The 16,764-nt window shown below is 49.2% G+C and overlaps 1 protein-coding gene across 1 annotated transcript; it reads right to left on the bottom strand.

Moving 5' to 3' along the window:
- Positions 1-165: 165 nt before the first annotated feature.
- LOC308359465 (serine/arginine repetitive matrix protein 2-like) lies at positions 166-7,128 on the bottom strand. Its single transcript, XM_080830523.1, has 10 exons — positions 6,871-7,128; positions 3,344-3,615; positions 2,360-2,467; positions 2,010-2,174; positions 1,750-1,827; positions 1,080-1,142; positions 947-979; positions 694-744; positions 425-517; positions 166-339 (listed from the first exon to the last, which is right to left on the bottom strand). The coding sequence occupies exons 2-10, from the start codon at positions 3,583-3,585 to the stop codon at positions 297-299; spliced, it is 876 nt and encodes a 291-aa protein (XP_080686649.1). The 5' UTR covers positions 3,586-3,615; positions 6,871-7,128; the 3' UTR covers positions 166-296.
- Between the last annotated feature and the right edge of the window lie 9,636 nt (positions 7,129-16,764).

Below are 16,764 nucleotides of genomic sequence, written 5' to 3'. Positions count from 1 at the left end.
ACTCACCTCCCCCAACCTCCCCAAACCCTCCACCCTGCCCATTCCCTACCCACTTCATTCACAACTCACCTCTGAGCCCACCTCCTTCAGGAAGCCTTCCCCGATTAAGGAAGCCAGGGTAAGGATTCCTTCCTCCCCCAGACACCACGAACAAACCACCACCCCCCCTATTCTGGCAGTCCATATACATCAGAACAAAACAAAAAATAACAAAATAAACAAAAACAAAAACAAAAAAAAAAAGAGAAGGGGAAATGTATATGTCTGTCCATCCTGTTGCTTTAGCCTGTCAGCTCCTAGAGGGCAGGGACCGTGTCTTCCGAATGGTCTGTGCAGCGCCTAGCACACCGTGGGCGCTCAATAAATATTAAATTGATTAACCCACAAGTCCCTCTCCCTCCCTTCCTCCTGGACCACCCCTTACCGACTACGGGAAGTATCAGAAGAGGAAGCAGAGTCAGCAGATGTTGAACGGTGGGCCCGGCGGCTCTTGGGGGCTGGTGTTGTACTTCGAGACCTGAAGGAAGGTCACCACAACTCACTGTCACACTTGTACTGGATTCTCCTCATCCATCTCTCAACCCTCCACCATCAGTCAAGGACATAATTAATTCTTCTCTATCCCCCACCAGGTAGCCTTTATCTACTTGCTAGGCCTATTAATTACCCTCCAATCCACACAAATTCACTTACCGCTTCCTCTTCTTGTCCTTAGATTTACGTTTGCTCTTTGGAGTGGGAGACCTGACAATATAAGTGAGATTATTAAAAATAATAATTTAAAAATAAAGCCAAAAGCGAAATGGCAAGAATCAGGGAAGTTATTAACAGCGCAAGACCGAAAAATTGAACTATATTTCAAGAAACCCCCTGGAGAACAGGCAAGGCCAATGGGGCTCACCATTCCATATGCCACTATGCCCCTTATGCCCCAAAAAACTCTTACCTATGCTTCCGTTTTTTGGATTCAGACTCTGACCTGTTAGAGGGGGAAGAAAAGAAAAAAAAAAAAATGAACCAATACCTCTGTCTGGACTAATCAAGCCTCTCCAATCACTCCATATACTCCCACCTCATACCTGTGCTTCTTCTTCTTAGAGCTCTTCTTCCTCTCCCGTCGAGGAGAGCTGCTCTCTGACCTGCTAAAGATGGGTTTAAAAACAAAGTCATTTTGCTCAGCTCCTTCCCTCACCCTCCCACTTACAATTACCCCCAAAGGAGGCTTCTTAAAAAAAAAAAAAAGGCACACCAGTTTCGCAGACTTATTTACTCCCCAAGAAGCATCTCTCTAGCATAAAGCAACAAATCTCAAAATGAAGAAAATACAATTTAAGATATTGCTGGTTAACTCTTAGTTGACAAAAATGCAGAATCAACCTTTCCACACCGAAAAAACATACATATTCATTCCCCAACTCAAATCAGAATGGAAACTGCATCTTCCCTGATTTTTTTTATTTTAAAGATATTATTTGACAGAGAGAGATCACAAGTAAGCAGAGAGAGGGGGGGAAACAGGCTACCCGCCGAGCAGGGAGCCTGATGCAGGGCTCGATCCCAGGACCCTGAGATCACGACCTGAGCCGAAGGCAGAGGCTTTAACCCACTGAGCCACCCAGGCACCCCCCATCTTCCCTGATTTATGTGACAACTCTCACCTGCTTCCAAGAACTCTCTATTTCCAGAAAGAGAAAAGAAAATGACAGGATTGGTTCTCTGGCTATTAGAGTAACTTCCCAACTAACTTACCGTCCTCTATCTTTCTTCTTTTTTTTCTTCTTTTGCTTTGGGGTTGGTGAGCGGGAACTGCTGGACTCCCGGACAAGGCTTGGGGAAAGACAAAATGAAGCAGGGTTAAGTGCTACAACAAATTTTAAACACTTCAACTTCAAAACAACAGAATCTCAACAGTTTGATAAGAAACAGTCCAAAAAAACCCCACAAAAACAAAAACCAGAGTACTCAGAATCAAGAAAAGGAGCTGGCATGGGTGTCTTGGCCTTAAGTACCTGTAAGGTTTAGGGGGCTCTGGAGCTGGTTGTTTAGCTTCTCGAGCACGACGCTGAGGATCAAAAGAGCTGCCGTCCACATAGGAATCACTGATGCCAAAGGCAGCACGGAGTCGCTCATTTTTCTTCTCATTCAGTTCTGCCAACTGGTGAGTCTCAGTTACCCTAGGGGAAAAATAAGGCAAAGGTCAGAAGGAATTAGCGAAGAGCAGAGTAATATTCACACAACTGTAGGGAGTTCAATGGGACTGGGAAAGAAGATGAGGGCAGGGAAAAAGTACAAGATAAGGAGGAGAATATAAACAACTACTTGTAGTCCAGAGGAAGTAAGTGACAGTGAAAACACTCACGCTGGCCTCTGTCCTGGGGTCTCTTCCTTGCCCCCAGGGTTCACATCCTTCTCCAGCAACATGAGTCGAAAAGTAGCCACTTTTTCCTGAATTTGCTGTTCCTCGTACCTAAAGAACAAATCCCTTCAGGGTTAAAACTAGACTAAGCACTTTCCCCAGTCCCAGGTTTACAGTTTCCTCATTCCCAGGAGGATCCCTTCCCTTTCCATGCACACATAAAGCTTTTCACTCACTGTCACCCAAAGGGCCTTTCTCTTAAATCTTTCTGATCTTTTCCTGTTATCTTTCTCCTCTCCACTGACTGTAGCCTCTAGAACAGTGGATTTTAAACATGCCACACTCCAGGGGCCAAAAGAGGAAAGTTAAGCGAGTTCTAGGTGCTCCTCCCCAACTTCAACAACAGGTATTTCCTGAGATTCCAAAAGTACATTGTGTAAAAAGGGTGCCACTGCTCAAGTTTGAAAACCACTGCTCTAAAAGGTCTTCTGCCTGACTGCACCCCCTTTCCAAAATTTCACTTCCCTACTGAACCCATGATCTCCTCTTATCCAGATATTATTCCAATTCCTGTTTTCCTGCCTTCAGTACGTTCCAAGGCCTCAATCCTTAGATCCATTTACCTTCCTCTTCTCTACCAATGACAACACCTGTCAGCTTATACCTCAACTCTTCTCCTCCCTGGTACCTGCTTCCCCACCTCTCCCCTTAAAGCACATTTATGTTTCTCTGTTGACTCCCTTCTTTCCCCATGTGCCTCCACCTAAATAATTCAGACTTCCTGAGGCTTCCTCTTGTCACAGTTTCCTCATCTCCCACCTTGAGCTGTCCCTTAACTCCTTTCCATTCACTAGCTCCTTTATCTCCTCCCCTCCTTCAACTCCTCTCCAGGCCTCTTCAACCAGCCCTAAACGCCCTACGTCCCACCTAATTTCCCCCAGCTCTGCACTCACTCAGTGCTTGGCTCTCCCCCAGCCCTCCCCTCACCCCTGCTCTTCCATCATCTCCTCCAGCTCGAGGCATCGCAGCTCCACGCGCCGCTTGCGCTCGTGGTCCAGGATGTCAGGATTAGGCCGCTTCACCAGGGCAGCCTCCAGGCGCCGCAGTTCCTCCTCTCCCTTGTAGTCAGGCCGCTCACCCCGGCGGCCCCGCACCAGGGACAGGTTGCGCTGGACGTAGCCGTTGGTGCCGCTGCCCCGGGGCGTCGGCAGCCCGATCCCGTTGTACATGGCCCCGTGCCCGGGGGGGCACCACCGCTCCTGAGGGGGAGCGGGGAAACACGGGTCAGGCCCCTGACCCCAAACTAACCACTTACCACCACCCAAATCCTTGTTCTCCTTCATCCCTATTTCAGCATGAATCTCGCTAAACCTCCTTTAGCTGCATAATCCTCCTGGTCTCCTAACAAAAACCCTTCCTCACCCTTCCCATACTCTCCATTAAAATCACAGCCCAGCTCTTACAGCCTTTTCCCCCAAAGGGCAAGAGCTATTTCCATTTCTATTTGCACCTAGATGTTCTTCTTTTCCACCCTAAGGAAACAAGAAACCTGTTTCTTTCAAATTTCTCCACATTGCCTCTTTATTCTCCAGCCCCAATAGCACAAGAGATGTCTCCACCAACTAATCTCATCCCTAACATCTGGTGTCTGAGGCCTCCAAACAGGGAACCACCACCACCACAGATCTGTGGCAACTAAGGCCCACGGTCCAAGTTCAAAGATTCTTCTAAGAGCAGACCTGAGAATTTCAGACTACCCTGTTATGAAAACAAAACAGACTGAACGACCCCTATGTACTTGACCAGGTGGACTGACTGGCTCCTCATATAAGTCAAATGTCCTGTACAGCCTCAAACTGAAGAATAAAGGCCGGTATGCATATCAGAAACACATGAACCTAGAATACATAATCCTCTTTTACTTTATCTCCCAGAAGGAAGGGACCATTTCTTTGATTCCAAATATTTACAAGCACCTATCAACTAACCCACCTGTATCTTATTCCTTTGATTTCCTTCCCAACAGGATCTCTTACATGATTTGCAGCTCACCCAAGTCTCATTAGCTCCTCTTAAACATCACCTGTTTTTAACTCAATGCTCTGAATACATCAAATCAGCCTTCTCTGCTCCAACTGTTCCCATACTGTCTACGCTCCTTGCCCTAAACTTATTCAGACGCCGCCCCCCACTCTTTATACTCCCCCTTCACTAACGAATGTCAGCTTTCCCTATGAACCCCTGTATCTCACTCACTTCCTAGAGTTTCTCTCCCAGCCCTGCCTTAACCTTCTCATCTCATCTCCACACCTTCTACCACGTTCTCTCCTCTCAACCTGTCCCAACCTCCAGCATGGCTCGGAATGAGCCCTCAAGCCCCCATTCTTCTGGTTACGTTTCTTACTTACACATACTCTATCCCTTTTCCCTACTATATACACTTTGTTTCTTCCCCAATCTCACCCTGTTGTAGACAGCTTCACAAAGCATAAACATGAGGGAAGACTACCCCAAGGAACAAGTGAAGAGATTAAAAGAGATAAAATTAGATAAAAAAGAAACGTTATGTTTTGAAAACTCCAGAATAAAAAAACACCATAAAAACACCTGGAAAAACAAACTAAGACCAACAACAACAAAAATTTAAGTACAGGGAGACAATGAATGGAAGGAAAATTGCCCAATTCCAGAACTGCTTGTATCTCTATCTCCAAACTCTAAAGGCTGGATCCTTGCCCAACCCCAGTAGCACTCAAGAGGGCTGAAAACAAAGAGAAAACTACACTAAGGTAAAGTAGTCACAAATAAGGCTTCATCTAGGAAAAGAAAATGGAAATGCACAAAATAAGAAAAATCTCTTTACAACACAAAAGTCAGTTTCTGTACCTTCCAACCTTCCCTTTTGCTTTCTCAACTACCAATCCTCCCTACCCTAAACCTAGGTCCTTCTTTGCCTCTCTAAAGCCCACCTAATTTCTGCCTCCCTTACAGAATGCTGACAATTATTTCCTCAGCCTAACCACTCACCCACACTTCCATACCTCACACAAAAGTCCTCCCACTCCCTTAGAAGGGAAAACCATTAGCTGCTAAAAGGGTATTAAAACACAACGAACTGGAGAACTTTTAGGGAACCCCCCAAAAAAACAGCCCACTGCTTCCGATGCAGTCCTCAAAACACTAAAAGAAAGGACCAAAGTGCAACACCCACACACAGAGAAATCACCAAAACCAATTAACTTTATAAAACAGGCATTCTTAACTCGGTGCCACACTGTGAGCATCCAAGTCACCCAGGCTGAAGTCAGAAAATAAAAATAAGCTGCAAAGCAAGACAACAGGATTTCTTTTGTTGGGAAGTTAAAATCACGACGCCAAACTAACAAAGAGAGAGAAGACAATCTGGAAATTCAATACTGAGACACTCAACAAACGCACCAGAAACAAGGACGTGGGTGTGCGGGAAAATGGACCTAATACGGAAGCTCCTAAGAGGGCATTTCGGTAGCAGGGCAGACGCTGGGGGAACCCCACAAATCTGAAATAGTAGTTCAAGACGAGACCCACAACCACACACTTAAAAGGCAACGAGACGCTCTTCCCGAATTTCTGGCACAGACGACATCTTAGAAGCCGTGAGCGCGGACGAGGGCTCCGCTCCGGAGAGCTGGGTGCCAAGTAATGCCTACATCGGGACCCAGCGCTTTCTTCCCCAAGGAAGGGCTCCAACGGCCTCCCCGGCTTTAGCACAACTTTCAAGACGACGATAAAAAGTGGAAATTTTTTTTAAAAATTAAGAAAAGCAGCACATAGTCTGCCTTTACGTACCTGAGCCGAACGTCTCTCAAAAAAAAAAAAACGAAACAAAACCAAACCAAGGTTTGGAGCTCTCCTCGCCCTACCGGTTCGAGACAAACAGTAACGAGTCTGAAGGGCCCCAATACGCGGGGCACCGAGTCGAGGCCTCCCTGCAGCGGCGGGGCCGCCAAGGCCTATTTTCGGCCTTCAGGCATGGGGGAGGGGGCTGCGTGGCGCCCAGGAGTCTGGGAGGCTCCGCGCCGGACCGCAAGCCCGCGGGAGGGACGGGGAAGCCAGAGGCCGGCGAGACTCGGGGGAAGAGATCCAGGAACAGAGCCCCGCCGCCGCCTCCCCGCCGAGAAAATGTCGGAAGGGGCAGCCGCGGGAGAGCCGCCTCGGCCGCACGCGTGGGGGAGGCGAGAAGCCGAGGCGCGCGCTCCCCCCTCCTCGTCGCGAGCGCGCGCGAACCCGAGAGCAGTCGGCGGCGCGATCCGTTGCCATGGGGGAGGGGAAGAGCAGTAAAAGCCCGCGCGCGACAGGAACCGAAGGAAGGCGAGAGGGGGAGGGGAGGCAGGCAGGCGAGGGCGTCCGCGTGAGCTAGGGGCGGCGAGCGCGCGTGCGCGCGGCGGCCTGGACCGTTCTCCGCGCGCTTTGGCCTCGCGCCGGGGGCCGCCGCCCCTCCCCCACCCGGCTCGCGCGCTCCCTCACCCTCTCACCCGCCGCCGCCGCCGCCTCCGCCCGCCGCCTCCGAGGGGGAGAGGTGCTGCCGCTGCCGCTGGTCAAGCTCCCGAGTCCCTCAGGGCCTGGAGCTGCCGCCTCGCCTCGCCGGTCCGCCCGCCTCAGCCGACACCGACGCCTCCTCGCTTCCTCAGGGGCCGCAGCGGGCTCCGACTGCGCCACTCGCACCCCGCCTGGGCCACGCTGCACGTCAGCACGACCAGCTAAGCGCGTCAGCACGCACCCGCGCGCGTCGCAGGGCCCGCCGGGAACCGTAGTACGCCCTGCGGCGTTGTGCGCAAGCGCCGAAGTCACATCGGGAACTGTAGTTTCTTAAGACCCGAGAGAGGGTCAACGCCGCTACCAATAAACTACGAATCCCTTCGGCCAGTGCGAAGAAGGGCGGGTGAGCGGCCCGGAGCAGGCCACGTATTCCAGAGGGTTTCCGCCGGGAGGGGGCGGGGCACAGAGCTTCGCGCCACATCGAGGGACGCTAGCGCGCTCCCAGCCCCCTCACTTTCGACCCAGAGCACTCTGGGAGTTGTAGGTCCTGTGTGCCGCGGAGCCCGTATGTGGCTTCGGCCGGGGACACGGCCGCCATTTTGTTTCCCCATGTTTGGAGTTGATGGTCCGCGGCCTGCGACAGAGCTGTTTCGGTGTGAGCACGGCACCCCCGCGGCCGCGTCGCACCCGGCCTTCCGCACCCGGGAGAAGCCCCCGCAGACCCCCAAGCGGCGGGCCGACACCTAACTTCAGAGCCCAGGTTCAGGGCCAGGGCCTGAGGCGAAGGCCACAGCAGCTGGCCGAGGTGTTGGCAGCTTCCACGCTGCGGACGGTGCCGGACCAGGCTGGCTGCCCTTGGGGATGATTTTCGTGCTAGTACCTCCGGGTAAGGCGGCCGGGCCGCGACGCCATGTTCTCCAGAACCCGCATCGGCCTCAACGTGTCAGGGCAGAAACATCACAAACACCCTTAATTTTTCACCCCATGCAATATGTCCCCCGTGACCTTTTTAGAGACCGGGTTTTTTTAGGCTGAGAACCCGCTGTGCTGTCTCAAAGCAGAGCCGAAAGCAGCCGGGCTCAGACCCCGCCGTCTGCCCGCCGACCTTGGGCTCGCCCTTGGCGGTGCCGGTCATGGTGGCGGGGTCTGGCACCCTCTCGGGGACCCGGTGGGCGGCAGTCCCTTTGGGTTTGGGGCTCTGTGTTGGCTGTTAGCAAATTTCCTTTTTAACCTGCCCGATCTCGGGAGCTGGAATAGGAAGGCCCGCCGGTCCGTGTGGGAGCGCCGGCCGCCCCTGGGGCCTTGTTAGAACCCTGGGCACCTGCGGATCCCGCCCGCATGAGCGGAACCCCTCCGAGTGACCCAGGGGACTCTGGCGGAGCCTAGTTCTGCGCCCGAGCTGGCGGTGTCTTAGAACCCACCTTGTCCAGTGAGCTCTCGTCTCCGTGATGACCCTTGCCTGCATTCACCCGTTGTTCTGTCCTGAATTGTGTCCATCCGCGCGTTTGATTGGCTGCTCGGGACCACCCCTGGATAAGCGGTCAACCTTTTTTGTGGCGAGAGGGGTGAATTCCCTAACGCGTCCACAGCCCAGTTTCCAGTATCAGGAGAATAAGACTGAAACGGTACAGTAGCCCGCAGACCTGATTTAACTGTTGTTCCTCAAGTTGGACCTGCCTGATGTTTAGCCTGATGTCAGGTTCCACGCTTTGGGCAGGAGGGACCACGGAAGTGATGCTCTGTTCCCTGCATAGCGTGAAAAGGTACCTGCCTTCCGGTGTTCAGGTGTTTAGGAAGGGTGGTCAGTGTGGTTTCTCTGCTGTGCGCTCGGAGTAGCTGTGGCATCATTACCTCCTGCAGAACAGAGCTGGGAAATGGATGGGATGCGCACATGCACGAGTTCCCACCGTCTTTAATCCCGACCCAGTCCTGTAGGGTCATTCTTTGTTCTCCCACTCAGTATTTGTAACCCCACTTTCCAGTCCCGAGGGACTTGGTTTCCTTTATCTGTGGGTTCAGTTTGCCAGAATTCCAAAAAGTAGCTTCAGAATTTTTCATCTGTATTTGGGGGGTGGGGGGGGGAAGCCTCCCAGTTGCAGTTAGAACCAAGTGTTTGTTTACATTCTTTTTGTCTTTAGCCCGGTGGCATAGGCTCCAAATACTACGTTCAAAAGTTACTTGAGTTACTGGTTTTGTTCTTTCTCAGCCTTGAGTGTGTTTATGTTATTCATTTGAAAGAATGCTTTGGTTTATTTGTTTCTGTTTGTATTAAATTTGGGGATTTATTTTTCTCCCATCCTTGAAGATTTTATTTTATTTTTTGAGATACGTAAAATGATAACATAGTTTCAAAAGTCAGGTCTGGACAAAAAGGTCTATTCAGAGAAATGGCTTCTCTCGAATTCTGTCTCTCCATTCAAGTCCTGCCAACTGCCTTCTGAAATCAATCTCGGTCCTCTTTGGGTTTTCTTTCCTAGCTTTCTCTATACTCCAGTGAGGAGGCAAATGTTTATTTTCTTAATTCCCCTTCTTTTGTACACAAAGGTAGCACGTTGTAGATACTCCTTCACACTTCCCTTTCCTCGCTTAGCAACAGAGCCTGGAAATCATTCCACATCAGTTCACAGAGCTGTGTGGATGGATTTTTCATTCAACTGCGCTTCCCTGTATGAACATCCAAATTGTTTCCAGGATTTTGTGATCACAAGCTGCCATGAGTAACCAGGTCAGAGGCATTTTCATGTTGTTGAGGACGTACCTTCAAGGTAAATTTCTGGAATTAGCATTGCTAAGGCTAATGGTAAAGACACAGGGGGTGCCTAGATGGCTCAGTGGGTTGGGCATTCAACTCCCGATTTTGGCTTGATTCCTGATCTCAGGGTTATGCCCCAGGCAGGCTCCTCCCCACCCCCACCAGTGGTGGGTCCACTTCTCTGCCTGTTCCTCTGTCGGCCAACTATCCACACACACAGCCTCTCTCTCTCTCTCTGTGTCACTCAGCCAGTGCAAGGAACAGTGGGTGAGTAGACCTAGGTGGTAAAATAAATAAATCTTAAAAAAAAAGAAAAGGTTGGGGCGCCTGGGTGGTTCAATGGGTTAAAGCCTCTGCCTTCAGCTCAGGTCATGATCTCAGGGTCCTGGGATCTAGCCCCACATTGGGCTCTCTGCTCAGCAGGGAGCCTGCTTCCCCCCTCTCTCTGCCTGCCTCTCTGCCTACTTGTGATCTCTCTCTCTGTCAAATAAATAAATAAAATCTTAAAAAAAAAAAGGGAAAAAAAAAAAAAGGTAAGGACACTTATTTTTTTTTGGTAATGACAGCTTCCTTCCAGAAGCAGAATATGAGAAGGCCTGCTCTCCCACAGCCTCGCCAGCAAAATGGGTTGCTGTACTTTCCAAATTCTGCTACCGTAATGTGAGAAACGATATTTCAGTATATTGGTAAAATGTACATAAAATATACCGTGTTAACCATTAGCATCCAGTTCAGTGCCTTTAAGCCAGTCACAGTGTCTTGCAGCCATCACCACCATCTGTGTCCAGAATTTTTTCATCATCCGAACTGAAACGCTGACCCTGTTAACAATAACTCCTCTCTTCCTCCTTCCCCCAGCCCCAGTAACCTCTCTTCTATTTTCTGTCCTATAAGTGTGCCTGTCTAGGTACCCCATGGATGGAATCACACCGTGTTTCTCCTTTTGTGTCTGGCGCGTTGCATTTAGCATCGTGTTCTCAAGGGTTGTCCGCGTCGTGGCGGGTGTCAGGAATCTCATTCTTTCTCACGGCCCGACGCATCCCATTGCACGGGCCGACCACACTGTGTGTCCGGTCATTCACTGATGGGCGTTTGGGTGTCCACACTGTGGCTATAGTGAATAATTCTATGAATGCCGGCATACAATTTTGTGTGGACACGTGTTTTTACTTCTTGGGTGTGCAGCTAGGATTAGGTGACCCAGCAATACAGAACTCTACATTGAACTTGTTGAGGAACTACCACACTGGTTTCCCCTGGGGACGCACCGTTTCACATCCCCGCCGGCAGCAGACGAGGGTCCCAGGCTGCACACCCTCATGACACTTGCCATCTGTCTTTTCCACTCCGGCCATGCCAGTGGGTGTCCTTGCGGCTTCGATTTGCATTTCTCTGCGGACTCAGGGGCTCTTTGCCTGTGCTTTTTGTTCATTTGAATATCTCCTTGGAGAAATGTCTGTTTGTCCTTCGTCCATTTTTTTAAATGGGTTTTTTGGTTTTGGGGGGAGGCTCGTTTTGTTTTTACTGTTGAGTTATAGGAGTCCTTTATATATCATGGGTATTAATTCCTCATCAGATTTCTGATTTGTGACTATTTCCTCCCATCCTGTGGGTTGTTTCTCCTGTTTTGATAGTATCCTTTCATGCACAAAGGTTTTTAATTTTAATGGAGCCCGACCGGGGAAGTCCTGGCGCAGGCCGCAGGGACAGTCCCAGTCTGCAGCGTCTGGGGCATTGCCTCCTTTGCTGCACGTGGCAGCCTTTGTGCAGCACGCCCTGGCCCGGGTCCGTACTGTCCCCCCACCACTCCTTCGAATGAACACTGTCTAAACTTTGGGAGTTTCTGCAGCTTTAAAAGCAATAACTTCAGACACCTGGGTGGCTGTAGGTTGATCATCTGGCTTTTGGTTTCTGTTCAGGTTGTGATCTCGGGGTCCTGGGGTTGAATGCTGCATGGGTGTCCACGCTTACCTGGGGAGTCTGCTGGAGGATTATTCTCTCTCTTCCCTTCCCCCTGCTCAAATGTGACCACGTGCTTGCTCTCTCTCAAATAAATCTTTAAAAAAAATTAAAAATACATAAATCAAATCAAAGCAATAACTTTAGGGGTGCCTGGCTGGCTCAGTTGGAAGCGTATGCACTTCTTGATTTCCAGGTGGTGAGTTTGAGTCCCATGTTGGGTAGAGAGATCACTTAAAAAAAAATAAAATAAACTTAAAAAATAAAATGAAGGGGCGCCTGGGTGGCCCAGTGGGTTAAGTCTCTGCCTTTGGCTCAGGTCATGATCTCAGGGTTGTGGGATTGAGCCCCACATCGGGAAGGCCTGCTTCCCCCTCTCTCTGCCTGCCTCTCTGCCTACTTGTGATTTCTCTGTCAAATAAATAAATAAAATCTTTTTTAAAAAATGAAATAAAAGCAGTAACTTTATTTTCTTAGGATTGTTTTATGAAAATTCAGGTGAATTATGACTATCAGGTATAGCACTTTTGTATTTAAAAATACCGGGAGGGCGAGTGGGTGGCTCAGATCCTGATTCCTGTGTCCTGGAATCCAGGCGCATATCAGGCTCAGCGAGGAGCCTGCTTCTCCCTCTCCGGCTGCCCCCCACCATGCTTGTGTTCCTTCTCGTAAATAAATAAAATCTTAAAAAAAAAAAAAAAACACAACACTGAAAGGTGAAAGATCAGCCAAATCCCATCACTTATAAAATTAGAAAATACAAAATGGCCTCCCACCACCTGGCAACACCTTAGCCCCGCCCTGCAGAGCCCCCAGAGCCACTAGGGAACCACTTGCTGGAGGGGCCGCAGAGTTGCCTGCGGCTGAAGGTCCAGCTGAGGAGAGCTTCCAAGTACACTGTCGGCACAATTTCTAATACAAAAAGATGGGGAAAACCTACATGCTTCTGTAGTGTCAGCGGGGATAGCCCGCTTTGGTTTGGTTTGGTAATGCAGGTGCCTGACAAAGCATCCATTTCAAAGTGGCACCGCTTGGGAAAATAAAAAAGACCCGGTTATCTCAAACACGGTTCCAGCCGAATTAATGAGCCAGGCCACCTCCCCCAGCTGAGGCTTAGAGTTTGGTTGATCTCAGTAACTGACCCTGACGACTTCTCCATGCCCCCTGCCCCCTGGCTTTAAATTCCTCCAACTGTGTTTTAAATTCAGCAATAAGGAGTAAGCTCAAACCCCCGAGGCCTGCACCCCTGCACCGTGGACCCAGCCAAAGCAGAACCCCAGGCCTGTGAGCCTAGAGACGGCGCTGCATGGCCCCAGGGGTGTTTATGATTTCCTGGTCCTGAGGGAATAAACCTCCCCCCACCCCGCAGGCTCCTGATGGGTGGTGGCCGGAGACTATCTTGCATCACGGTAAGAACCTCAAGGGCTGGTGCAGCCACAACACTGGGCATTGATCAGCTCCGACCCACACGCGTAGCAACCGGAACAACGGAAGCTGGCAGGTTGCGTGATGGCCTTTGCGCTCCGCTGAGGGGAATGTCTTCACCTGCAGCCGCCTGGCCTTCTCACTCGCTCGGGTGGGGAGCGCCACCTGGAAAACTTGCACCACTTGCTGGCAGTGGTTCATGCTGTTTTGTGTTTTTGCAAATTGCCTCTGTCATGTGTTGCCTGCAGGATCCAACCCCAAAAGGTCACAGCTGCCATAATTATCCGATGATCGTGATCAAGGCCCTGTGGTCTGCCGAGATGATGAGACCACTAATTATAAAGGCCTTAATTGACTTAATGTGCGTGACGGTGCTCCACATCTCAAGGCCGAGGAGAGCTAGGGTGGCTGGATCACAAGGCTGGTGGCCCTGCCCAAGGGGAGGCTAGGGCTGAAAGCGCAAGGAAGAGGTGCCCCTCGGTGAGCAGGACAGGAGACGAGTCTGTGGCCACGCCCGGACTACGCGTCCTTAACCAGAAGAGTCGTGGAGCCTTGCACCTGGAAACCAGTGGCCACACCAAAGGGAAAACATGACAAAGGCCATAAGTTTGACAATCTAAGAGATACTGTGTATGGGCTGCCTGGGGGGCTCAGTGGGTTAAGCCTCTGCCTTTGGCTCAGGTCATGATCTCAGGGTGCTGGGATCGAGCTCTCTGCTCAGTGGGGAGCCTGCTTCCCTGCCTCTCTGCCTATTTGTGATCTCTCTCTGTGTTATATAAATAAAATCTTTTAAAATATATATAAATAAATAAGAGATACTGTGTAGCAGTTCACAATTGCATACTTCTTAGTTTGCAGTAGAAATTAAGTTTTCTAAGGATTAAGAACTTAGTTACCGTATGCCATTTAAACTACTGGAAATAATAAGGAAAAAGAAAGTAATTTTGTCTTTTTTTTTTTAATTTATTTACTTGACAGTGAGATAGAGAGCACAAGTAGGCAGAGAGGCAGGCAGAGAGAGACAGAGAAGCAGGTTCCCTGCTGATCAGGGAGCCCGATGTGGGGCTCAATCCCAGGACCCCACGATCATGACCCGAGCCAAAGGGAGATGCTCAACTGACTGAGCCACCCAGGTGCCCCAATTTTGTCCTGTTTTGTTTTTTTTTTCCGGGTTTTTGGCCCTGTTTTTAAGCAATCTCTGATTCCAACGTGGGGCTCGAACTCACAATCCCAAGATCAAGAGTCACAATCTCCATCGACTGAGCCAGCCACGTGTCCCAAGAGTAATTTTGTCCTAAAGTAAAGCTGATTATTTCAGAATGAGAAAGGGGAAAATAAAGAACAAACTATGCACATAGAAAGTTGAGAAGAGGGGAGCCTGGGTGGCTCAGTGGGTTAAAGCCTCTGCCTTCAGCTCAGGTTGTGATCCCAGGGTCCTGGGATGGAGCCCAGCATCGGGCTCTCTGCTCAGCAGGGAGCCTGCTTCCTCCTCTCTCTCTCTGCCTGCCTCTCTGCCTACTTGTGATCTCTGTCTGTCAAATAAATAAAATCTTAAAAAATTAAAAAAAAAAAAAGTTGAGAAGAGAGAGAGAAATTGGGGGGCAGGAGATCTTGTATGGTCCAGTTGGCTAAAAATGGAATGGCTATTATAAGGGTTTTAAAAATAGGCTTGGGGCGCCTGACTGGCTCAGTCTCCGGAGACTACCACTCTTGATTTCCAGATTAGGTGTAGAGATTAATTTTTAAAAAATTAAGATTTTATTTATTTATTTGAGAAAGAGCATGAGCAGAGAGAGAGAGAGAGAGAAGCAGGCGCTCTGCTGAGCAGACAGCCCGGTATGGGGCTTCCTCCCAGTACCCTGAGATCATGACCTGAGCCAAAGGCAGATGCTTAACCAACTGAACCACCCAGGTACACACCCCCAATTTTTTTAATCTTTAAAAATAGGCTTTACAGGGGCGCCTGGGTGGCTCAGTGGGTTAAAGCCTCTGCCTTCGGCTCAGGTCATGATCCCAGGGTCCTGGGATCCAGCCCCGCATCGGGCTCTCTGCTCCGCAGGGAGCCTGCTTCCTCCTCTCTCTCTGCCTGCCTCTCTGCCTACTTGTGATTTCTGTCTGTCAAATAAATAAGTAAAATCTTAAAAAGAAAGATATCAATAGTGTTTAAAAAAAATTAAAAAAAATAAAAATAGGCTTTAGGAGTGCCTGGGTGGCTTATAAAGATTTTATAAAAAATTATGCTATAAGTTCTTTACTAATATCCTTATATGGGTATGTTATTAATATATGTTTTCCAGAAATTATATGAAACTCCTAAAAATCTGATGTATATTACCAGTCTGTATTCCAGTTATCGTCTTAAAATGTTGTATGTCACAAAAATAACCAAATTTTCTTGTCAATTGCCTTGTAACAAACTCTCATCAGATCTTCAAACGTGCAGTTTTTAAGTCTTTTGTCATAAACAGAAAGTTATTGTTGTACTCGGATGCTTTTGCAAAACTGTTTCATCTTCAGAGAAATTCCTGGAAAGGACCGACCAGCTCTCTAGAATACAGGTTTCTGATAATTGAGATCACATCACTCACCTGTGAAAGAATTTACACAACTCGAAAGAAAACCTAGGTTCCTAACATCATCAGCAAAAGATCAAGATCAACAGGAATTAATTTCAGGGGACTGACGGAACTGATGGGGATGATTATAAATTTTTATGCTTTTGTTTGAAATGTTGCTGGTTCTTTAATCTTTTGTTTTCCAGATTTAAGGAAACCTCTTAAACTAGCTATGACCGGGTGCCTGGGTGGCTCAGTGGGTTAAGGCCTCTGCTTTCAGCTCAGGTCATGATCTCAGGGTCCTGGGATCGAGCCCTGCATCGGGCTCTCTGCTCAGTGGGGAGCCTGCTTCCTCCTCTCTCTCTCTCTGCCTGCTTCTCTGCCTGCTTCTCTGCCTACTTGTGATCTTTGTCTGCCAAATAAATAAATAAAATCTTAAAAAAAAAAAGAATCTGTTCCCCTTGTTTCAGGACACTACTGGAAACACTGGTCATATCACCAAGGCTTTGACTGGAATTTCATATTTGAGAAAGATGTGCGTAGACTCAGATATGAACAGATAGCTTTAGGAACTTAAGGTTGACTTTATGGAGCCAATAAAGACCCTTGGGAAAATCAGCCTGATAACCTTGCTAAGGGAATTCCCAACAGCCATATCATGTGAGTAAGGAAGGCGGCCTCCTGACAGGCCCAGGAACCTAAGAAGAAAGGAACTCACCCAGATCTGTAGGCTTTCCAGGTGAAGTCGGACAGAAAGTTCTTGGCTTGGCTTCTTAGCCTGAAGAAGAAAGGAATTCACCCAGATCTGTAGGCTTTCCAGGTGAAGTCGGACAGAAAGTTCTTGGCTTGGCTTCTTAGCCTGGAAAGGCTTTTCCAAGTTCAATCTGAGATTTCTTTTTTTTTTTTTTTTAAGATTTTATTTATTTATTTGACAGAGAGAGATCACAAGCAGGCAGAGAGGCAGGCAGAGAGAGAGAGAGAGAGACGAGGAAGCAGGTTCCCCGCTGAGCGGAGAGTCCGATGTGGGACTTGATCCCAGGACCCCGAGATCATGACCTGAGCCGAAGGCAGTGGCTTAACCCACTGAGCCACCCAGGCGCCCCTCAATCTGAGATTTCTTATGAAAGATTCCAGCAAAGCCGACTTAAAAGAGCAGTGGAGGCACCTGGGTGGCTCAGTGGGTTAAAGCCTCTGCCTTC

The sequence above is a fragment of the Martes martes genome (genome assembly GCF_963455335.1).
Source record: "Martes martes genome assembly, chromosome: 18".
Classification (NCBI taxonomy): Eukaryota; Metazoa; Chordata; class Mammalia; order Carnivora; family Mustelidae; genus Martes; species Martes martes.
The sequence above is the reverse complement of the archived record's forward strand: the minus strand, read 5'-3'. Positions and strand labels throughout refer to the sequence as shown.